This window comes from Nannospalax galili, unplaced genomic scaffold (assembly GCF_000622305.1).
Source record: "Nannospalax galili isolate Female #2095 unplaced genomic scaffold, S.galili_v1.0 scaffold735, whole genome shotgun sequence".
Taxonomy (NCBI): domain Eukaryota; kingdom Metazoa; phylum Chordata; class Mammalia; order Rodentia; family Spalacidae; genus Nannospalax; species Nannospalax galili.
Genome location: NW_008337053.1, coordinates 2,539,344 through 2,564,380, shown reverse-complemented (window position 1 = coordinate 2,564,380; position 25,037 = coordinate 2,539,344). Strand labels below are relative to the sequence as shown.

Sequence of the window (25,037 nt, the reverse complement as noted above, 5' to 3'; positions counted from 1 at the left end):
ATAAACAAAGTAAGGATTTTAAATTGGTTTGTGAAAAAAAATTATACATAGTAATAACCATAAAACTCTTTTAAATAGTGTTCAAAAGTATACTCCTATGTTTATTTGTATTTGCAAAATAATTTAATCTGTTGATTTAGAAATGGGAAGTTTGATCTTTAATTTCTTTTTTCAACAGTCCTGTGTGATACTTCTAGGCCTTCTCCTCATCTATGATGTATTTTTTGTTTTCATAACACCATTCATCACAAAGGTAAGATGAACATATGTATGTTTTAAGTCCATGAAGAAGCATGCTAAAAGATGAGAATTTTTTTAAGATATTTATTTTTATTGAATGCATATATGTGAATACCTGAATGTATGTATGTGTGTGTCTAGGCCCCACAGACCAGAAGAGGCATCAGATACCCTGGAACTGGAGTTACTGTTGTTAGCCACCATGTAGGTGCTGGGAATCGAATCTGGGTCCTCTATAAGAGCAGCCAGTGCTCTTAACCACTCAGCCATCTTTACATCCCCTAGATGAGAATCATAAATCTGTTCTTAGGTTGTTGGTTTTTTACATTTCTTACTACTGAATGAATTTTAATTCTCTGAAGGGACTTGCCATTGAAATTGGCCTTTTAGTAGAGGATTTTTTTTAAGCATGTAATTGATTATGTTAGATTAAAAAAACTTCTGATATAAAATTAAAATGTCTGTAATTTTTCTTTCCTTGTAATGTTGTTTTTGTTTTGGGTCTTTTTGAGACAGGGTCTCCCTGTAGCCTCAGCTGCCCTGGAACTCACTATGTAGACCAGGCTGGCGTTGAACTCACAGAGATCTGCCGTCCCCACGCCTTGGAGTGCTGGGATAGGCCTGCGCCGCCATGCCCAGCTTCCTTGTAACCTTATAATCCATGACTGCTGTAGCCACTTTAGAGAGGGGGAGGGCAATGTGCCAATGCTACTTTCATTTCTGGAGAACTAACCTGAGAGTAAGAAAGAGCAGTCTACTGAGTCAGCCGCCTAGATCATCACTGTGTAACCCAGCAACCCTGTACTACTCAGGGCTTTCTGCTCAGGTTCCCAATTCATTGTGTGAGGAAGCATTGCTAGTTTTCTACATCAGTAGAATTCTTTTGGTTGCAACGGGAAGAACCCAACTTAATTCTTCTGTTCCAAAAAAGGTCTCATGTATCCAGGCTGTGCATCAAGGTCAGGGTGAGGCTGACCTCAGTAGAAACTAAATCCAGGGTCCCATAGGCTCTTCTCACCCCCATTCATTTGTTCATACACTCAGGCTGGCCGTATCTATTCCTGGATGTTCCTGGGTTGTACATCCTTAGCTTTACCACAGACTTCCTTACAAAGTGAGGGAAGGTTCTGGATAAGTGTTGTAGTCATTCATTGTCAGTCTTTCTATCTTGACCCTTTACCTGTCGTGAATGTCTTAATTATCGTTCAGTTCTCCCACTTTCTCCACCCTTTCATTTTGACCTTGCCTTGCAACTTCATGCTGACCCTTTATTCTGTCTCTCCCACCTAGTTAGTATTTAATAATGACTACTTTTCTTCTCATGGGACTTTTTCTCTTATTCGCAGTACTGAACATAGAACCCCAGGCCTTGTGTATACTGGGCAAACACTAAACTACACCCCACACCCCCGTTGAATTTGTAGCCATTCCTTACACATTACTGGCTGTGCAATCACTGTAGAAATCTATGCTCCTGGTATTTACTGTACTCCATGAAGACAAGCATATGCCCTGTTGAGGAGCTGAAATTGCAGCTAGTTAATAAGGATTTTAAACTATCGAAGTATTGCTACCCAAACTGTTTCACAAATACTTTTCCATCCCTTAAGGTGAACTGTTTCGGTCAGTGATGTCATTGAAGAGTAGTAATCTAGGCTTTTTATTTTGAGACAGGGTCTCCCTGGTAGCCACAGCTGGCCTACAACTGCTATGGAGACCAGGCTGGCCTCAGCCTCACAGAGATATGCCTGTCTCTGCCTCCCAAGTACTAGGATTAAAGTTGTGCACTGCCATATCTGGCTAAAAGTAGGGTTTTTTTTTTGAGGACAAAATGAAGCCGTGAATTTTTTTTTTTTCTGTCTTTTTGAGACAGGATCTCCCTGTAGCCCCAGCTGTCCTGGATTCACTATGGAGACCAGGCTGGCCTCAAACTCACAGAGATCCACCTGCCTCTGCTTCCCGAGTGCTGGGATTAAAGGCGTACGCCACCATGCCCGGCTAAAAGTAGGCATTTCTTAAAGTATACTTTCAAGCCAGGCAAGATGATCTGGCACATGCCTATAATCCAAGCACTTGGGCAGGGGAGGTAGCAGTTTTCAGGGCCATCCTTCGCTATATTAAAATAACCACAAAGTGCCTTTTGCATTTTTAGCCTGCTACCTCAAAATGTTTTCCATCTCTACAATAGACCTGGCTATCAGGGAAAAACTTGTTAATGAATAACTTATCTAGTGCACATAAAAGACTTCAGCAGACACAGGGGGAAAATATTGCTAAGGCAAATGCTGTGACTGGAACACAAAAAGTACACAGGGTTGAAATCAAATGAGAGCCAGGCTAGAGAAACTTCTTGTGCTCTCTAAAGTCAGGTCTTTTCAAACTTGGCTTTGTTGCTTTGTTACTGTGGTGAGTAACCAGAAGGTCAAATGCATATCTGTTCAAGTAGGGTTACCTATATTTTGGAATAAAGCTAAATTTAAAAGATTTTAATATGTCCTTTTCTTTTTGACATTGTTGAAAATGACAAAGAACTATAGTATACACAGTGAAAAAATTAAAATACTTCAAGTTCATAACCTATTAACGTGTTGGATATTAGTATAATCCAGTCTCTGGGTACATTTGAATAACCCATGCATGGTTTATCTGTCAGTCTGATAATCACTGAGCTTCAGTAAATGGAATGGTGTGCTAAGTGAAATTTGTTTCAAATGACTACAAGTCTGGATTGAATTTGAGACAGAATGCTATCTCTAGAGTGAGGAAAAAGCAAACCATTGCCCATTTTTATTTATTTATTTGTTTATCTTTTTTTGAGACAGGGTCTCCTTGTAGCCCCAGCTGTCCTGGAACTCACTATGTAGACCAGGCTGCCCTCAAACTCACAAAGATCCACCTGTCTCTGCCTCCCACGTGCTGGGATTACAGGCGTGCGCCATCATGCCTGGCATAGCCCATTTTTGGTTAGCAGAAGGCCTGTGCCATGGCCTTAAATCATTCTTGAATAGTGGCATGTCACTCTCTGCAAATGATTGGGTAACGTCTTTCATCTCCCTCTTCGCTTTTAGAATGGCGAGAGCATTATGGTGGAGCTTGCAGCTGGACCTTTTGGAAATACCGAAAAGGTGGGGACGGCAGTCAGAAATGCTGCCTGGTGCGCGTCTGCCTGTCTAGTTCATAATTTTGCCTTCTGTTGTAATTCGTTAGTCATGTATGCATGTTAAGGCATAAGACTTATTTCTCACGAAGTATAGCCATTTTCTTAGTCATTCTAAATTATTAAATACCTGTTGACTTGGGTTTCATCCTAGAATGATGGAAACTTTGTGGAAGCCACTGCTCAACATTCAGCTCCCCATGAGAAAGTAAGGATTGTATTTCAGATATGTTCATTGGACTTTAGATCATACCCTCTGAGATGAGACTCTTCTTTCTGGGGTAAAATGTAGATTAACCAAAAAAAAAAAAAGTCTCTTTCAAGGATCAGTAATGTATGCTGAGCTAATAGATACATAGATAACTTAGAGAAAGGGAATAGTGGGTTAATACTGTTGATCCTGCATATGTTCGATTTAATTTTCCAAAACTACATATCTTATTTTTTCAAGTTTTGTATACATGTAGAGTGCATATATGTATCATATATGTGAATATTTATATGTTTATATCTTCTGTTTTCAAGGGTTTTTAAAAATAATCGGTTTTACAAAACATTAAAACAATTAACTATAATGCCAGGCCTTTTCTTCATAAAAGAGATATTAGGAAGCGATTTATTGGTTCTCTCTCCCTCTCCCTCCCCCTCCCCCTCCCAACCTCCTTCCCTCCTTCTCTCTCCTTTTTAACAGTTACCAGTAGTTATCAGAGTACCAAAGCTGATCTGTTACTCCGTAATGAGTGTGTGCTTCAGGCCTGTTTCAATATTGGGGTTTGGAGACATTATTGTACCAGGTAAGTGACTATAATAATTTTAGTAAAACTATACTTAAGGTTTTAAGAGTCAGGTGTATAGGTTCTTGTAAAAGTTACATGCTGTGAATTGTGTATTTCTGATCCTCAATAGAATTGGGATTGGTGACACAGGTTTTAAAAAATGGATACTGAGAGTTACGGGCATGGTGGCGCACGCCTTTAATCCCAGCACTTGGGAGGCAGAGGCAGAAGGATCTTTGTGAGTTCGAAGCCAGCCTGATCTACATAGTGAGGTCTAGGACAGCTGGGGCTACAAGGAGACCGTGTCTCAAAAAGACAAAAAAAAGGATATTGAGAGTTAGAAGAGAAATTCAAATAGTAACAGTCAAAGTAAAATTTGGGGGGAGAAAGTATCTTGAAGCAACTAGGATCGGTTAACCTCTAAGAAAGTATATTTTGTGATCCTTTCCAAAAGTTGAATATAATAACATACAGTTTCTTTTGCTTCTGTTTGGTAATAATAGTGATGGTATTAAGTGTTTTAGGGACGTTAGCAAGGTCGTGTTCAAGAAGAGAAACAGCAGAACTCCAGCATGCATGGCTTTATAATTCAAAAACACAGTGTACTAGAAAGTCGGTCACCTTCTACTCAATAACTGTTACACATAATGTTCCTTACTGCAATAAGCTTAATCCCAGGCAAGCAATAATTTTCCTTTCGCACAAGTATCTGCTCCCACCAATATAGTGAATGTTTCTAAAACTTGCCAGACCTGCACAATCCATGGAAGCTTGAGGCTGAGAGTTGCTAAGAGTTCATCATCCTCCTCCTTCAGAGGACTGGAGTTCCCAGCACCCATGTTGGGCAGCTCAAAACTGCCTGTAGCTTCAGCTCCAGGGAATCCAGCATCCTCTTCTGGCCTCCATAGGCACTGCATGTGCATCACATACACTCACACAAACATGTATACCTAGAAGAAATTAATGGGGGAGGGGGGGACAAGAGAACTATGGCAGCAAACACTGACCCTAAAAGTGACACATTGTGGGCTGGAGAAATGGCTTGGTGGTTAAGAGCGCTTGCTGCTCCTGTAGTGGACCCAGGTTTACTTCCAAGCACCCACACCTCATAACCAGTAGCTCCAGCTCCAGGGGATTCAACATCTCTCCTGACTTCCTTGGGCACCTACACACACATGGTGCACAGACAAGCAGACACATAACACGTAAATAAAAATAAATTAAAATGTTTAAAGTGATACAAGAACGCCAATCTAACAATGCTCAGAGACAGCAGTTGTGAAAAGAAGCAAAGTTGTTGTAGTAGGCAAAGCTGATTTCCCACAAAAAAGCCAAAACCACCAAGAAAAGTGTGTTGAACCCTGAATGTCCTACGCCTACCTACAGATTTTAGAGAATAGAATATTAGAGATGGAAGCATTCTGAAGTGGGAGGAATAGGAAGTGCCAAGTGATCCAGTTCAAAGCTTCATCTTTTGTTTTATAATGAAGACAATTGAATTTTGTGGTCATGTTTACAAAAAAAAAATATCGTTTAGAAATAACAAATCGAGCTGGAGAGATGGGTCTGCAGTTAAGAGCACTTGCTGCTCTTGCAGAGGTCCCAAGTGCTGTTCCCAGCACCTTCATCAGGAAGCTCACAACTGCCTGTAACTCTAGCTCCAGAGGATCCAATGCCCTCTTCTGGCCTTTGGAGCACCCATATACACTTCCACATATGCACACACACATACAAATAGTTAAAAAATAAAAAGCTGGCCATGGTGGTGCATGCCTGTAGTCCCAGCACTTGGGAGGCAGAGGCAGGCGGATCTCTGTGAGTTCAAGGCCAGCCTGGTCTACATAGTGGGTTCCAGGACAGCTGGGGCTACAGGGAGACCCTGCTTCAAAAAGACAAAAAAATAAAATAAAATAAGTTGGCCATAGTGGTGCATATCTTTAATCTGAGCATTTGGGAGGCAGAGGCAGGTATATTTCTGTGAGTTCAAAGCCACCTTGGTCTACATAGCAAGTTCCAGATGAACCAGGGATTCATAGTGAGACCCTGATTTTTTTTTTTTAAAGGTATGGTGGTACACTTTTAGTGCCAGCACTTGGGAGACAGGTGAATTTCTGTGAGTTTGAGGCCAACCTGGACTACATGGAGAGTCTAGGCTCCCCTGGGGCTGCATAGTGGGACCCTCTCTCAAAAGAAAAAAGAACCAGTCATGTTTGTCAGCTGAGAATTTGCTCTTTTCTACTTTTCTTCTAGTCTACCTGTGTATTAAAACTGCCTGTATGTGAGTGAGGCACACTGGCTTTTCTGCAAAAGCCCTTCTGTTTATACAGTAAAGCTATGTAGAAAGAAACTGGCAGTGTGACCTGTGAATTGGCACGGCAAAGTCCACTGCACCTACTTTCTTAGTTTAGTGGCTTGCTATTCTTATAACTGATAAAACAAGGGACACATTCTGTTAAATAGCCTCATAATTCCTTGTATATCTTTAAACTTACCCTGATTGTACCAGTCTCACACTAAGTGCTACCTAAGATTTTTTTTTAATATTTAAAATTTTTTTTTTTATTTTAATGCTGGTGGAGAACAGAAGAGGCTGTCAGATCCCCTGGAACTGGAGTTACGGACAGTTGTTAGCTGTCATGTGGGTACTGGGATTCGAACCCAGGTCTTCTGCAAGAACAGCCAGTGTTCTTAACTGCTGAGTCATCTCTCCAGCCCCTACCTAAGATTTTTGTGCATAATATTTGGCATAGAGTATATGAATATTACATTCTTAAATATCAAATATCTCAAATAGAAATATATCCCTAAGGAGTAGTTATTGACAGTACACTACATGATTTATTCTTAAAAGCTAAATTTTGATGGGGAAGGGAGTACCATTTTTTAACACATAGAAATGTGATTAAATAGCAAATGTAGTAAATGTAACATAATTTATTTTATTAGCTTATTTATAGGCCAAAACCAGTTAATTCAATAACCTATAGGGACATCTAATTATTTTATGATTTTTGTGCCTTGATGCCATTCCTACTATTTCATAAAATACCTATTTAATAAATACAATCTGAGATCGCTTCTTTGGAAACGTTCAACAAATTTCTTTTAAGAAAGCGATAGTAAGTTTCTGCATATTTGTATATGTAAATGTAAGTTTGTATTTCATGATTTTAAAAATTATTTATATTAAACCTCAAGTCATTTTATGCTATCAAGAAGTACTCTTTCAAACATCATTTTAAATTAGTTTCCTTGATGACTTTTAAAATATATTTTAAAGCCAGGGGTGGTGGCACATGCCTGTAGTCCCAGCACTTGGGAGGCAGAGGCAGGCAGATCCCTGTGAGTTCAAGGCCACCTTGGTCTACATAGCAAGTTCCAGGCCAGCTGGGGCTACAGGGAGACCCTGTCTCAAAAAGACCAAAATAAATAAATTAAATTAAATTAAATATATTTTAAACACACATGCATTTATTTTTATTCATTTATTTAAATTGAAAAAATAAAACTGTATGATTTGTTGTATACAACGTAGTTTTGAAACATGTGGACACTGTGGAATGGCAAATGGGCACGCATCACCTCATGTACTTATTTTTTGTCACGAGAGCACTTGACATTTACTCAGCAGGATTCAGGTCTATAATGTATCACTATTAACTGTTATCACCATGCACAGTAGGGCTCTGGAATTTATTTCTCCTGTCTAAATGAATTTTAGTATCTTTTGAGCAATACTTCCCTAAACATCCCCCAGCCCCTCCATTTTTATTCCATGAGTTCAGCTCTTTGACATTCTGCTTTAAGATCATACAGTATTTGTCTTCCTATGGCTGGCTTCTTTTTGCTTAAAACAGTGTCCTCCAGATTTATCATAATGCTGTTATCACAAATGATAGGATTTCCTTCGTGTGTGTGTGTGTGTGTGTGTGTGTGTGTGTGTGCGCGCGCGCGCCAGAGTTCAATGGCTTGCTCTGTTGCACTTTATTTTTTGAGGCAGGATTTCTCACTGACCATCAAGCTTGCCCATTTGGTTACATAGGCTGGTCATTGAACTATAAGGATCCACCTGTCTGCTTCCCCCTAGCACTGAGATTACGGACACACACCACCATACCCAACTTTCACTTGGGTGCTGGGATCCAAACTGAGAATCTCACTGTGCCAACACTGCAGCCCAATTTTCTCCTCCTCCATTTTTTTTTTTAATGATTTATGTATTTGGGCTGGAGAGCTGGCACAGCTGTTAAAGGCTTAGGCTTCCAACTGAAAAGATTTATTTGTATTTTATGTGTATGAGTGTTTGACTGCATGTATGTGTGTGTACCATGTCCATGCAATCCCCAAGAAGCCTGGAGGAGGCATTAGATCCCTTGGAATGGAGTCACAGACAGTTGTTAGCCACCGTGTGGGAACCCAGGTCCTCTGCAAGAGCAGTAAGTGCTCTTAACTGCTGAGCCATCTCTCCAGCTCCAATTTTCTTCTTTTTAAAGGATGGATAACACTGAGTTCTCTATAAGCACCACATTGTCTTTATCCATTCCTTCACTAATAAGCACCAAGATTGGATTTTACATCTTGGCTGTTCCAAATACTGTAGTCTCTTCAACATACTAATTTTATTTTCTTTGGATATATGCCTGATAGTGGAATTGCTGAATCATATCATAGATTTATTTGTTTATTTATTTAAGACATGCCTTGGCTATATATTTAGCCTAGGCTGGCCTCAATCACATGATCCTGCTGTCTCAACCTCCCATGTGCTGGAATGACAGGCTTCTGCCACCATGCCTGGTCTGTTTTTAATTTTTTGTTATTTATTTGTTTTTGCAGCTCTGGTAATCAAACTCAGGGCCGTAGGCATGCTAGGCAAGTACAAGAAATACTGACTTAGATCTTCATGTAGTTTCTTACTGGGTTCAGTCTTCTCCTACTGTTGACCTGTTTGCTATTCCCCTTATCAGATGTGTGGTTTGCAGGTCTCCCATTTCATGCTTATCTCTTCACTCCATTGTTTCCTTGGCTCTGCAAAAGGATTTTGGTTTTATACAATCCCATTTGTCCAGTCAGTATACTTTCTCTCTAACATGGAATAAAAGTCATGTTTTTTTTTAAATACTGCTTAATAGCTAAAAGTTTATGGTATGGCATTAAATTTTTAAAAATCAGTGTAGAGGCTGGGCATGGTGGTGCACGCCTTTAATCCCAGCACTTGGGAGGCAGAGGCAGGTGGATCTCTGTGAGTTTGAGGCCAGCCTGGTCTACATAGTGAGTTCCAGGCCAGCTGGGGCTACAGGGAGACCCTGTCTCAAAAAGACCAAAAAAAAAAAAAAATCAATGTAGAAAATTTGTTCCTAAGTTAAGAGACTTTAATGCTGTCACAATACAAAAAGGAAAGTTAAAAACAACATGTACTGTTGTCCATACTTACAGTTGAATTTGTTTTAAGAAAGTAATGTGCCAGGCGTGGTAGTTCATGCCTTTAATCCCAGCACTTAAGAGGCAGAGGCAGGCAGATCTCTGTGCATTCTAGGCCAGCCTGGTCTATATAGCGAGTTCCAGGCTAGCTGGGGCTACAGGGAGACCCTGTCTCAAAAAGAACAAAAGGAAGTAATGTGGAATTTTTTTTTTTTTAGGCTTGTTGATTGCATATTGTAGAAGATTTGATATTCACTCTGGTTCTTCGTCTATATACTATATTTCATCCGTAATTGGTAAAATTTGTTTCTTTTTATTATGTTTGTATTGTCTGAAGGAAAAGCCAAGAGTCTAAAAATAGTAGTCTGTTTCCCTGATTTTACCAGTTCCACACTAAGTGCTTGGGTATAGACCTAGCATAAAGCTACAAAAATAGTATACAAAGAGTACATTCTTAAAAAGTATCAGACTGAGGATGCAGCTTGGTGGGTACAGTGCTTGTCTAGCACACACAGCACCATATAAAAACCAGTGTGATAGCACACACCTGGAATCCCAGCACTTAAAAGACAGAAAGCAGAAGGATCAGAAGTTCAAGGTAATCCTCAGCTGCATGAGTTTGAGACCAGTCTCAAATACATGAGAGCCTGTCTCAAATACATACATACATATATACATAGCACATGTCAAGGGCAAGGGCCCACGTAGATATTTGTCCTGAGTGAGTAGTATTACTGATAATACAAGACTTAGTCTTAAGAGCTAAATTTTAATGGGAAAGTGAGTACTGTTTTTTTTTAACATATGGAAATATGATTAAACAGAAAATCTAGTAAAAGCACCAAGGAATTTACTAGTTACATGTGAACCAAAACTAACATTCAAATAAGTAGTTAGATGCCATTCTTACTTTTTTATAAGAATTCTTTTAAAATAAACACAATCAGAGATTTCCTCTTTGGAGATTCCCTTTCTCATAAATTATTTATTTTTCCATCAAAAAGGGATAATTAAATTCAGGCATGTGCTGGGCATGGTGATACACACCTTTAATCCCAGCACTTGGGAAGTAGAGGCAGGTAGATCTCTGTGAGATCAAAGCCAGCCTGGTCTATATAGCAAGTTCCAGGCCAATTGGAGCTACCAGGAGACCCTCACTTAGACCAAAAGAGGGAGCTGGAGAGATGGCTTGGCAGTTAAGAGTACTGGCTGCTCTTGTGAGGACCCGGGTTCAATTTCCCAGCACCAACATGGCAGCTAACAACCGTCTATAACTCCAGTTACAGGGGATTCAACACCCTTTCTGACCTCCGTGAGCACTGCATGACATGGGGGCACTTACATACACGCAGGCAATATGCTCATACACACAAAAATAAAAATAATTAAAAATATTTTTTTAAAAAACCAAAAGGAAAAAAAAAAAAAAAACAGGCATGGTGGTACACACCTGTAATTCCAGTATTTGGAAGGCAGAAACAGGAGAATCAGGAGTTCAGAATCATCCTCACCTACATACAGAGTTCAGGGCAAGCTTGGCTTACATGACACCTTGACTCAGAAAATAATGAATAAGTAATAAATAAATAAATGGAATATAATTTATGTCACAAGGTTTTAGAGGCTTTAAATTAAAAGTTGAGGTTCTGCCAGGCATAGTGGTGCAGGCTTTTCATCCTAGCACTCAAGGCAGCATTCCAGGTAGAGGCAAACAGAGCTCTGTGAGTCCAAGCTCACTCTGGTCTACACCGTGAAACCCTATCTCAAAAATAAATGAGGTTCTGCTCATATGATTCTATGGCACAGGTGTCAGCATACACAGGTCTTGTGCAAACTCAGGCAGACAGTAACCCAGCATAGAACTAGGAAAATAACCAGCAGACCCCAATCTTACTTAAAGGAATATTAGCAACTGATTGCTGCTAGATGAAGAAGAGTTGATCTTCCTAAAACAAGGGACTCTAGATAGGCTGACTAGACTCAGCGGATGGATAAGCACTGGGGAATGGCTGGGGGCAGCGACAACACAGTGGGCAGTAACGGATGACAGAGTATATGGGCTCCACTGGGAGGGGGGAGCTATCGGAGGGTGCCAGTGGGGATGGGGGTATAAAGATGATTAAGATTGTTTGAGATGTTCTGTATGAAATACACAAAAAAATCAATAAAAAATGAAGTTCTATACATAATGTTTATCAAAATATCTGGAATGTAAGTAGTCAGTAAATTATTTCTTACTTGATTTTTTAACATAGTATGTAGATAATATGAATTTATGTAAATGATTTAGTGGCAGCACACATATTACCTGGAACAACACTGGTAGTTGTCACTTCTATTTCAGCTACTAAAAAAGATAATAGGAAGTAAGGGGTTTTGGGGAGCCCTATTACTTCTGAACATACCAGATGGCTATTTCAAAATCCATGCACCAAAGCTCTTTATCTGCTTGAACAAATGGCCTGCACCAGAGCCACTTAGGCACTTCGTACAAGGCTTTCTAGTCCACAGTGGAGTTAAGTCCAGTATGTTAGAAATATACATTAGGGGCTGGAGAGATAGCTAACAACTGTCTGTAACTCCAGTTCTAGGGGAATCCAACACCCTCTTCTGACCTCCATGGGCATTGTACAGCATGGTTGCACTTACATACATGTAGTTAATACACTCATACAAATAACATAAATTTGAATTTTATATATACATTAGTAGAGAAGTAGGTACTAGAAGTAGATACCTTGACAGGAAGAATGGCTAAGTGAGGGGAAGTAAGAAGAACAGAAGGGGCAAGAGAGCAGTAAGGAGAGAAAGAGAGGAGGAGGGAAGGAGCAAATGAACAGAAATAAAAGCAGCCTGAGGTGGTTAAGGATGGTGCCCTCTCATGGCAATACACCCAGTACTAGGCAGCATGACTGAATAAAGAACAAATTCTCCTGTGACTCTGGCAGCTCATTCAACTTCCAATCTTCCATTGTCTTATCTTTAAAGGGTGTGGCTAAAATTTTCTGTGAAAGTCTTTTCAGCCACAGGATTTCAAGATGAAATCCTGAATCATTAAGAAAAGTCTAGATGATGTTTAATATATACTTATTAAGGAAATTTACAATCTGTATTAGAGCAGTTTATGCTTTATTTTTAATTATGTATGTGTATGGGAATATGTGCACGTGATTGCATCTGCCTGCAGAGGTCAGAGGCATCGGATTCCCCTGGAGCAAAAGTTGCAGGCAGTTGTGAGCTGCTCAGTGTGGGTTCTGGGAACTGGACTTGGGTTCTTTTGAAGAGCAGCAAATACTCTTAACCACTGAGCCACTCCTCCAGCCCCCAAGATAGTTTTCCAAAGCAGTTTTTAGTACCTACAACACATACTCGGTTATCTAAAATGTGAAATAACCCACTATTTTTAGGTTTTTAAAAATATTTTATTATTTTTACTTTATGTGTATGAGTGCAGTGCCTGCATGTGTGTAAGTGCACCCGTGTGTACAATGCCCGCAGAGGTCAGAAGAAGGTGTTGGACCCCCTGGAACAGGAGTTAAGGATAGTTATTAGCCGCCATGTGGGTGCTGGGTCTTCTACAAGAGCAGTCAGTATTCCTAACCTCTGAGCCATCTCTCCAGCCCCAAAGCAACTCTGTATCCTCAATAGTGACAAATGTTGGATACTTTCATAAATTATTATCTGAAGCTATGATTAATGGTTAGTTTGAAATACCAGTTTCCAGATTTTGTTAGAAGTTCTATAAAATTTTTGTTCTGTGAAAACTGTCAAGGAAGCAAAATTCTAAGGCATCATGTTGCAAAATTATCTAGGTGGCTACATGGCTTAGTGACTAAGAGAGTTACTCTTGCAGGGAACCTGGCTTGGGTTCCCAGCACCTACATTGGGTGGCTCACAGTTGCCTAGGATACCAGCACTCAGGGGTCCAGCCCCTCTAACCTTCTCAAGAACCTGCTCTCATGTTCACAAACCCAACATAGTCACATAATTAAAAATCAAATATTTTTTAAAGTATCTTCAGAAATATTTGAAAGCTAGTATTTTAATCGGGGAGGAAAAAGCCACTCTTGATAGCATGTAAAACTGACTAGTACTTCTGTTTTTCCCACAGCCTATGCTGTCGGCATGATACTTACCTTTGTTGTTCTGGTGCTGATGAAAAAAGGGCAACCTGCCCTTCTCTATTTAGTACCTTGCACGCTTATTACTGTGTCAATTGTTGCTTGGAGCCGTAAGGAAATGAAAAAGTTCTGGAAAGGTAGTAACTATCAGGTATGTACTTAGACATCTAATTAACTGGCTGAGTTAGGCTGAAAACAGCCTATTTATAGCAAATATTCTGTGTACCAAGAAGTTGCCTTAGCCGTGGGCATCCTGAGCTTTTCCCTCTTTGCCCCATTCACGCCTGCCTGCTGCAACACTGGTTCTCATAAACCTGGTGACTCAAGATAAAGCTACAGTGGAGGACATGAGGGAAAACAGCATTTCAACAGGCATTTCCAGAGTCCTCACAAAAGAAAACTTCATGAAAGATGAAACTATTTAAGTGCTGAAGTATGAAACTGAATTATCAATTTATAGTGAGAGTCCTACAGGGCTTTTCGTTGGTTTGTTTGTTTGGTTGGTTGGTTGATTGGTTGGTTCTCTGGTTTGGTTTGGCTTGGTTTTTTGAGACAGGGTCTTATCGTATAGCCCTGACTGGCCTAGAACTTGCTGTATAGACCAGGCTAGACTAGAACTCACAGAGATTCAGCTGCCTCTGCCTCCCAAGTGCTAGGATTGAAGGCATGTGCCACCACACCAGACTAAGTCCTAAGGCTTTTTCAAAAAATTGTTTTTATTTTATGTGTATGAGTGTTTTACCTGCATGTACACGCACCACATGCATGCAGTGCCCACAAGGGCCAGAAGAGGGTGTTGGAGCCCCTGGAACTGGAGTTAGGGATGGTTGTTAGCTGCCATAGGAGTGCTGGGAATCAAACCTGTGTCCTCTGGAAGAACAGCAAGTTTTCTTAACCACAGAGCCATCTCTCAAGCCCCTAAGGTTTTGAAAATAAAAATATCCATTCCAGCATTTCAATGTACCAAACTAACCTCAGTTGGGCACTCATGTCAGATTTAAATGGATCAAGATAGTCCTTTAAAATTTCTAGAACAGAGCTGGGCATGGTGGCGCACCCCTTTAATCCCAGCACTCCAGAGGCAGAGGCAGGTGGATCTCTGAGTTCAAGGCCAGCCCAGTCTACATAGTGAGTTCCAGGACAGCTGGGGCTACAGAGAGACCCTGTCTCAAAAAGACCGAAAAAAAAAATTCCTAGAACAAAGAAAATCTTTATTTCAGAATGTTATATTTCAGTTATTCTTAACAGGTTAAATCCCTTCTCTTTTTTCCCCAAATGTTCTTGGTCTTCCAGTAAAATTGATTTGCTTTGAAATTAAGGAGAGTTGAGAAACCATTGCCTACTCAGGTCAGGCCATGGCATTGACCCTTCCCAAAGACATTTTGTAGAACAGTTAACTCTGATTTGTCCTATTAAAGCAAATTACCCTCCTCCATCTACCTTCTTGCATGTGTGTCAATGGGCACATGAACAAAAAGAGATATTCCAAGTGGGTGACTACAAATGTTTTACTAGAGAAACAGTTCAAAGTTCACAGTGTCATTTGTAATATTTAGCAAGAGGTAGCTAGCTTTATATCACAGGTTTCTATAACTGGAAAATCACTGATTTAGAATTCTTTCTGGTAAATATTATAATTTGAGTTTTAGAAAAATAAGAACTCCTTTACCTACTGAACAATGCTATTTTCTCAACCTATATTATACAGAATTTATTTATGGTATTTTCTCAACCTATATATACAGAATTTATTTATGGTATCAAGGTCCTTGACTAAACTAGTAAGATGGCTGTTAATTTCTCCATAAAGGTGACACCACATCAATTTTTTTTTCAGTACTGGAGATCAAGCCTAGAGCCTCCCACATGCTAGACCAGTATAGGACTTTTTCCCTTTTATAGTTTTTAAAAAATGAAAGCATATCAGGACTGGAGAGATGGCTCAGCAGTTAAGAGCACTGACTGCTCTTGCAGAGGACCTGGGTTTGAGTCCCAGCACCCACATGGTGGCCAACATCCTTAACTCCAGTTCCAGGGGAATCCAAAGCCCTCTTCTGACCTCCGAGCATTGCCACGACACAGGTGCACTCACATACAGGCAGGCAATACACTCATACACATAAAATAAAAATAATAAATAAAATATTAAAAATAAAATAAAAGCATGCCAACTCAGATATATTGGTCCATACCTATAATCTCAGCTCTTAGGGGTGGAGGCAAGAGGATCAGGACTTCAAGGCCAACGTCAACTACATAGCAAGTTAGAGGCCTATAGCAAGTTAGAGGCCTACAGCACACTACTGCTAACCTTTGTATGTCTTATACTCAGAATGGCTTTTTATCATTTCTACATTTTACATTTCTGCATTTAATAAATATTTATTGAGAAGTTCTATGAAGTAGGTACTATTTTAGATAATGCTGATACAAAATAAACAAGTGACACACAGGCCTCCTTTGTGGACTTGTGAAAGTTATTGTCTACTAGGAAGTACAGATAGAGTCACTAAGTAAAGTGTGATAATGGTAAGGGAGCATGGTAGCTAGAGATCGACCATCCAGTTCTGAAGCTTCAGAACAGTTTAATAGGTGGTTCTGAGAAGGGGGCCCCTAAACACCGGTAAATCCATTTTGAAACTTTAAAATTGAGCCATGTGTTCATCTGAAAAGAATTATGTTCAAAAGTTCAAATGGAAGAAAGCATGGCACATTCTCAGAACCAAATGAAGTGTAGGGTGGCTTAAATGAAGCTTAGGGTGGTTCTAATGTTAAGTATGGGTAAAGAGCCTTCAGGAGATGCAAACTGGAGAGGGACTAAAGGTATGCATCTGGGGCTGGAGAGATGGCTCAGCAGTTAAGAGCACTGACTGCTCTTGCGGAGAACCCGGGTTCAATTCCCAGCACCCACATGGCAGCTATGAACTGTCCTTAACTCCAGTTTCAGGGGAATCCGAAGCTCTCTTCTGACCTCCACGGCATTGCACGACACGGGTGCACTCACATACGTGCAGGCAGTACACTCATACACATAAAATAAAAATTAAAAAAAAATAAACTCAGGTGTGGTGGTGCACGCCCTTAATCCCAGAACTTGGGAGGCAGAGGCAGGCGGATCTCTGTGAGTTCAAGGCCACCCTGGTCTACATAGTGAGTTCCAGGACAGCTAGGGCTACAGGGAGACCCTGTCACAAAAAGACCAAATAATAATAATAATAATAATAATAATAATAATAATAAAATAAAGGTATACATCTGGAAGGCCTTGTAAGCCACATTAAAGTGCAGTGGACAAGGTCAAGATAAATTCAGAGGCGTAATTAATGGAGTCTGATGATGGATTCAGTGCAGGGAGAGGAAAATTAAGTGAAGCTCTGAAGGAGGGGAGGCTTGGAGATGAGTATTGGACATGTTGAATGCTGAACATTTCAGAGTACCTCTAGAACTACCAAAAAAGGGTAATAGCAGAATAAATGGGTCTGACTGGCAGGAGCTAGAATCTGACTATAGATGGAATTTCCCAGTGTCATTAGCATACAAAGCAAGTAAGAATATAGGTGAAGACCTCAGACAGCTGGAAGCAAGTTTCTGCTACTCAGGACACTTAACTCATTGTGAGGTAAATCAAGACAAGGAAGTCAAATAACATGGGAAAGTTATTTTTAGGATTAGTTCTAAATTATTGTTTCGGTTAGAATTTAAATTGAATGCTGTCAGTGCATGTGCCATCTTACTGAACTGTGTAGCAGTTATTTTCATCACCAGAATTTTTACTGATAAAATGGCTTTCCCTTTCAGTGCAGTTCGAAGCATTTTTAAAATATTATATTTATTATTTTTATTTTATGTGTATGAGTATATTGCCTGCACATATGTGAGTACACCTGTGTTGTGCAATGCCACGGAAGTCAGAAGAGGGCTTCGGATTCCCTTAGAACTGGAGTTAAGGATGGTTTATAGCCACCATGTGGGTGCTTGGAATCAAACCTGGATCCTCTGCAAGAGCAGTCAGTGCTCTTAACCACTGAGCCATCTCCCCAGCCCCACTTCTAAGTATTTTTATTATTTTTCAATTATGTATGTGTCTTAGTGTGAGTATGTGAATGTGCATGTGAGTACAGGTGCCCATGGAGGCCAGGATGTTGAATTCCCTAGAGCTGGAGTTACAGGCTACCTGATTGTATGTGCTGGAAACCAAGTCCTCTACAAAAGTAATATGCACCCTTAACTGATGAGTCATGTCTCCAACCCCAGCTCTAAGTATTTTATTATAAAAATAGGTGCTATTATAGAAAATTTGGGAGATATTAAAAATATAAGAAGGAAACTGTCTACCTATAATCCTGCCACCCAGAGGTTATTAAGGTCTAGTGAATTGCCTTCTGTAGATGAATGGCTAGGTTGTTGGATGGTACTACCAATAGTTCCTGGCTTGCTTTCTCTCACTGCATTTTTGTGTATTTTCATTTATGATTTCTTATGGAAAATGTTAATGGCTATATAATATCTTACATTTGTTATGATACTATATCATTTATTTTGAACCAGAAATTTTTCCTTAATGGATTTTTCCATAAAATGGCAAAATTGATGTGAAAAGATGTTCATTACAGTACTTCTGGGCTTTTCTGTTCCATTTAATGACCAGTAAGTTAATGTTATTGGCAAGTAATATTCTGAAAGTTGATCTGTAGACTCTCACCCTGTTTTTACTTTAATGGTTTTCTTTTTGTGTGTTTTATTTACAAAGTAATAAATATTTGTTTCTTGGTTGGTTTTTGGTTTAGGTTTTGGCTTTTGGTTTCACTTTGTGGCCCAGGATGTCTTAAACTCTGTGTAGTTCAGGATAGCTTTGAGCTTCTGGCTAGTCCTCCTGCCTTAGCCTCAGTGCTGGGATTGTATGAGTGTGCGACCATTCCTAGCTCCTATATGTATTTTTTAAACAAGAAATAGAGTAGAAAGCCCTCTTTTAAAAAATTATTTTACTGAGTTTTTGTGCATTTCATGTAATAGATCTTAAATTTAGACCCTCCTCCCCCATCTGCACCCCCACACCTCCCCATGAGATTTCATGCATTCTGTCATATATGTTAAGTCCTATCCAGTCAAGCATTTATTTGTATCCGATGTCCCTCAGTGCAAGGTCATCCACTGGAGTCTAGTCAGCCTATCTAGAGTCACTCCCTTAGAGAACAGCTACTCTTCCTCACCCAGTAGTAATCAGTTGCCAACAGTTCTATGGCTAGGATTGGGGCCTGCTGCTCGTTTCCCTCATTCTGTGCTGGGTTTTTGTGTGATTGAGTCGGCATGGGTCTTGTGCATGCTGTCACCATTGTTGCAAGTTCCCAGTGGCCTGAAAGCCTCTGTTTCCTTATGTTCATGCACCAACCCTGGGTCTTCCAATCTTTCTACCCCGTCTTCTGCAATGGCCCCTGAGTCGTGGGTGTGTGGGTGGGTGAGGTTTACTGTAGGAGTCCTACCTGGGGACACATACTCTGCAGTCTCTTGTTCTCTAAAACTTAGCCAGTTGTGGCATCCTAGAAGGCCCTCTTTTGACCATTCCATCCCTTTCCCAATCTTAACGGAGGGGTAGCTACTTGGAACAATTTGTGGGTAGCTTCCAGATCTTTTTATGCCAGCTCACACTAGAAATAGTTGATTATTTAGAGTTGTTATGTACATAATTGTATTGATGCTGCATTTCTTTGGAAATGGCCTCATGTTTCTCTGGTTTATTCTAGTATCTTTCCTTTTTTCTCTCTGTGAATTTTGATGAGAAAGAGAGAGGGAATGATGGGTAGATTAGGGAGGAATTCTATGTTTATTCATGTTCCCTGGGAGTAAATGGTCTGCTCTGGATCATCCGCATTTTATTCTTAAAGACTATGATATTGAAAAAGAAATTATGATTCTGCTTCACAGCAGCTACCTGTAAAACGAAGGTCACAGCAGCTAGATAGGAACGTAGTGACAGTCCCAGAGGCAGGCTCCAGGGGCATCTCAGTTTTGTTAACCTGTGACTAGGATGAAATACCCTGACAAAAGAAACTTAGGGGAGAAGGGTTTATTTTATCCCACAATTCCAGGTCATAGTCCATCACAGCAGGGAAGTCAAGTGGTGGGAACTTGGAGCAACTGCTCGCATCTACAGTCAAAAGCAGAGAGAATGCATGCATGCATGCATGTACTCAGCTCACTTTCCCCCCTCATACAGTTCAGAGTCCCCTGCCCAGGGAATGGTGCCACTCAAAGTAGGTGGGTCTTCCCACTAATCTAGATAATCCCCCACAGACATGACCACAGGCCAGCCTGATCTACACAATGCTTCCTTAGACACCCTTCCAGGTGATTCTAGATTGTGTCAAGTTGACAGTTAAAATTAACCATCATAGGGGACATTCCCATTCAGTACAGTAGCTAAATAAGGCAACTAATTTTAGAAAATTCTATTTTAAAATATCTGAAAGCATTAAGTACTTTGACTATAACTTCTTGATTTTGCAGTGTGCCATCATAATCTTATTACATAAAGACATTCAGAATACAGACTGAAAAAGAGCATGGAGTCTGGCAGCAGGCTGCTTCCATCTGGATTCTGATTTGATCCTTATAGCTGTGACCTTGGAAAAGTTACTTTGCTTCTTGGTACCTCCTCCAATGTAAAATGGGATAATAACCTACTTAGCAGACTGTCGTTAATTTGTTAACTATTAAATATGTTACTATATGCCAGTTTTCTTAGAATAGTGTCACAGCATTTCATAAAGTATAAATACATTTGTTATTATTTGTAGGAGTCAAACTTTTGGGGTTTTTTTTTTGGCTTGGCAGTCATTGTTTTCATTTCACTAGCTGTATTTTCATTTTCCTCATCTCAATATTAAAACTTTGAATTTTGTTTAAATCTAGTTCCTTTAACTTACTTGGTTTTTGTTTGGTTTGGTTTTGGATTTGTTTTTTGTGAGATTTTTTTGGTCTTTTTGAGACAGGGTCTCCCTGTAGCCCCAGCTGGCCTGGAACTCACTGTGTAGATCAGGTTGACCTTAAACTCACAGAGATCTGCCTGTCTCTGCCTCCGCCTCCCAAGTGCCACTATTAAAGGCATGCGCTACCATGCCCCACCTTTCTTTAACTTATACATAAAAAGACAAAGCCTAAACTGTCATAATAAGCCTTAGAGGAAAAAAATTTCTACTTAGAAACAGACATTTTTCCGTTATGTACCAAATTTTAGGAAATTTCAAATTTTAAGCCAGTTAGTTCCATGTATCTTATTTTACTTGGGGCCTTAGTTCTAATTGGTGTAAGTAAATGGTATTTTTCCCTAGAAAGAAAAATGAGGCAGAGCATAATTATTGGGGGGGGCAGTATTTGTGTTTCTCGTGGTAAATCAAATGGAATGTGACTCTTGCTTCAGCTTCAAGCAGACTATCTTACTCTGCTGGGTAACAGGCTCCCACCTTGTTGACTTCCAGGAAACAGTGAGTGAGTATCTGTTAAATGTCACTGATACTTCTAATTATTTTTAGAATAGTCACAAGCTGTAACTCACAAGTCAGAATATAGGGATTCTTAGGATGACTCTGCTTGAGGATCATCAACTCCAATTACCCACGTTAATGTGTATCATATTAGGCCATTTCTGGATCGGTTTATCCTGCTGGTCTTCCTGTCTTCTAATTCTTGATAAAGAAGAAAGGAAAAATGTATAATACTGAAATCTAATTATTGATTAGTCTAAAATTCTTCGGTAGTCTTTACAAAAAATTGCTTTTTCTATTTTTAAGTAACTTTATCTGAAGAACAGGGTAAAAAACTCTTGAAAGTATTTAAGCATTTTCTTCTTCCTTCATTTACAAATATTAAAAAAATATGGAATATGGTCAGAGTTCAAGTGATCATTTGCCAAAAGAAAAAAATCTATTCTTGATTTCTTTTCAGCTATTTAAGTTCTCTCATGTTTTAGTTTTGTTTTGTTGTTTAGGAATTCTTTTTATATAAGGTTTCCAAATGTTCATGTATTGTTTCTTATCTGTTTTTCTTTGTTTGTTTTGTTTCTTTGGTTTGAGTTTGTTTTTGTTTTAATACACAGTCTCACAATGTAGCCCTGGCAAGCATGGAACTCTATGTAGACCAGACTGGCCTGAAACTTACAGAGATCCTCGTGCCCCTCCCTCGCTTGTGTTGGGCCTCAGTGGTAATACTAAAATGTAGAATTTTCTTAAAAGGTTACAATGTTGCAGGGGGCTGGAGAGATGGCTCAGCGATTAGGAGCACTGAATGCTCTTGCAGAGGACCAGGGTTCAATTCCCAGCACCCACATGGTAGCTAACAACCATCTGTAACTCCGGTTCCAGGGGAATCCCAACACCTTCTTCTGACCTCCTCAGGCATTGCATGACATGGGTGCACTTACACACATGCAGGCAATACACTCATACACATAAAATAAAATAATAATAATAATAAATAAAATAGATTTTTTAAAAAGGTTGTAGTGTTGCAGAGCCAGCAGGCATTTTCACAGCAACTTCTGAGACCATTTTTAGCTTTGCCATTTACACAAGTGCACACTTCCTGGAATAGTCCCCTTAGGTGGAATTCCCACTGCCACAATGGGCCCTGTTCTGTTCACCTTGGGAGATTGAGAAGATTCAGAAAATGCAGTCATCATATGGGCTCTAAGTCACATGATAGGCCACATGAAGAGTTTAGTGTCACTCTGTCTCTTTAGGTATGTGATGTCATCCTAGACAGTGTTCCAAAAGGAATACTTGATTCCATAAGGTCACCTTTCTTTAAAAAAAAAAAAAAAAAAGCTTTATTTGTATTTATTATCATTATCATTTATAATATTTATTCATAGCAGGGCTTGATGGTGCAGGCTTTTAGTCCCAGCACTTGGGAAGCAGAGGCAGGATAATCTCTGTGAGTTTAAGGCCAGCCTAGTCTACATAGTGAGTTCCAGGACAGCTGAGGCTACAGGGAGACCCTGTCTCAAAAAGACAAAAAAAATTTATTCATGTGTATGTGTGAGTGCCTTGGGTGCATGTACATGCAGGAGCCCTCAAAGCTCAGAAGAGAGCATCAGATCTCCTGGAACTGGAGTGACAAACATTTGGGAGCCACCATGTAGATGTTGGGAGCCAAACTCAGGACCTCTGGAAGAGCAGTAGGCACTCTTTAACTGCTGAGCCATCTCTCTTTATCTTTTATTTGTGGAAAAAAAGGAGGGGTGCAGCTGGGAAGATGGCTCAGTTGGTAAAGTGCTTACTGTGCAAGTATAAAGACTTGAGTTCAGATGCCCAGCACCCATGTAAAAAAGCCAAGTGCATGAGCCTAGCATAGTGGTGTACACCTTTAATTCCTGTATTCTGGAAGCAGAGACAGGTAGATCTCTGAATTTGAGGCCAATCTGATCTATCCATCTGAACTTACGTTCCAGAGCAGCCAGTGCCACATAGAGCATGTCTTTAAAAAAAAATCCAAGTGGGATACATATGTAACCCCAGTGCCCAGTACCAGGGTACTCGGAACTCACTGGCCAGCCAACTTAGCTAAATCAATAAGCTCCAGACTCAGCAAGAGATCCTGTCAAACAAAAGATAAGGTAGAAAACAACTGAGGAAGATACCCAGCATCACCTTTGGCCTCCATATGCGTGTGCATACACTTGCATGTGAACCCAGATGCACATATGTGCACGTGTATACACACACACACACACACACACACACACACACATGCACACAGAATATTTTTGCCAGATTAATAAATACTGGGAGGACAAGTTGAAATTTTGTATTTTCTGACATCTTTTATTTATGCCTAGGTGATGAACCATCTGGACTATTCAACAAATGAAGAAAACCCAGTGACCACCAATGAACAGATTGCTCAACAGTAATAGTATATGGACCTACAATAATGTGTTATTGATTTTCTACAAATAGAGTTTGGCTTTTTGTTGCGTGCATTTGTTTGTTTTTTGAGACAGACTGGACTGGAACTCAAAATCTTGTGCCATGCCCAGCAAGTTTGACCTTTTAAATCAACATTTGAATTGAGAATCTGAAAGCATTTTTAGTGATGTTTACAAATACATATTTTTTTATTAGCTGGTAAAATTGTGTCATAAATAGTGAAAATGCATTAATTATGTTAAAGTTGTGCCTTCACAGCAACTAAAAGCATATGGTCTGTGTAATTTCCAAATGTATTATATACATTATATTTTTCTAAAACAAAAATACATGCCTTGACCCTCCCCTGTACTTTCCTTACTAAAATATTTCTCTAAACTCTAAGGATAGATCTTGTATACTATCAAAGCAAGTCTCTAAAAGATGGTTTTGTTAAAGAATTATGTAAATCTTATTTCCTCTATAAAACTGTTTTAGACCATGCAAGAAAACAGTTCAACAATGAAAATTTGGATTTTGTACCATGCAGAGGTTTTAAAAACAATAATTCTGGGGCTGGACAGATGTCTCAGTGGTTACGAGCACTGACTGCTCTTACAGAGGACCCAGGTTTGGTTCCCAGCACCCACATGGCAGCTAACAACCATCCTTAACTCCACTTCCAGAGGATCCGACACCCTCTTCTGGCCTCCACGGGCATTGTACAACATTGTACAGACTTACATACATGCAGGCAAAACATTAAACCTTTCATATACACAAAATTAAAAGCAATTAATTTTTTTTAAATTTAAGCATAATTGTAAGAGCTAGAGGTAGTGGATAACCACAAGGAAACAGAGTTTTCTAGACAGCTCATCAGTTACTCATATGACCTCATAGCAATGGTGACAGTATGCATAAGTCCCATGCAAGCTCCACTCAGACAGAAACCCAGCATAGACATGGAGAAGTGGATAAGAAGCTCCAACCCCACATAAGGAAATTGTGGCAACAGATGACTGCTAGGAGGAGCAGAGGTAGTCTGTTTTAAGCATGGGATGCTTGGTAGGTCAACCAGGCTGCAGTGGATGGACCCACACTGAAGGACATTTGGAGACACAAACTAGACCTATAAGCCATATATTTATATATATATTCTCTATTTACTGTACTGTATTTAATGTACTCATATATATAGTGTATTATCTAATACAGCTAATATATTAGAGTATATTATAGAGAATATATATTACAGTACTGTACTATATTTAATGTACTCTAATATATATAATATATTATCTGATACACCTAATATATATATTAGAGTACATTAAATTGGGCAGGGGGGCAATAAGAGGAGGTATGAATAGGGGAGGGGATCAAAATACCGTCAAATTGTATTGTATAAAAATCACAA

At 39.6% G+C, this 25,037-nt stretch overlaps 1 protein-coding gene across 4 annotated transcripts in view; it reads left to right on the top strand.

Moving 5' to 3' along the window:
• Positions 1–24,124, top strand: part of Sppl2a (signal peptide peptidase like 2A) — a 37,895-nt gene extending 13,771 nt beyond the window's left edge. The window contains exons 9-15 of one of the 4 annotated variants that reach the window (XM_017797828.2): positions 179–253; positions 3,309–3,365; positions 3,552–3,605; positions 4,089–4,191; positions 9,813–9,890; positions 13,706–13,866; positions 23,548–24,124. In XM_017797828.2, the coding sequence (XP_017653317.1) occupies positions 179–253; positions 3,309–3,365; positions 3,552–3,605; positions 4,089–4,191; positions 9,813–9,890; positions 13,706–13,866; positions 23,548–23,622 (603 nt within the window). In that variant the 3' untranslated portion in view covers positions 23,623–24,124. The remainder of the gene's footprint in view (positions 1–178; positions 254–3,308; positions 3,366–3,551; positions 3,606–4,088; positions 4,192–9,812; positions 9,891–13,705; positions 13,867–23,547) is intronic. The other 3 variants (XM_017797829.2, XM_029562958.1, XM_029562960.1) reach the window with 3 other exon arrangements.
• Positions 24,125–25,037: the final 913 nt, after the last annotated feature.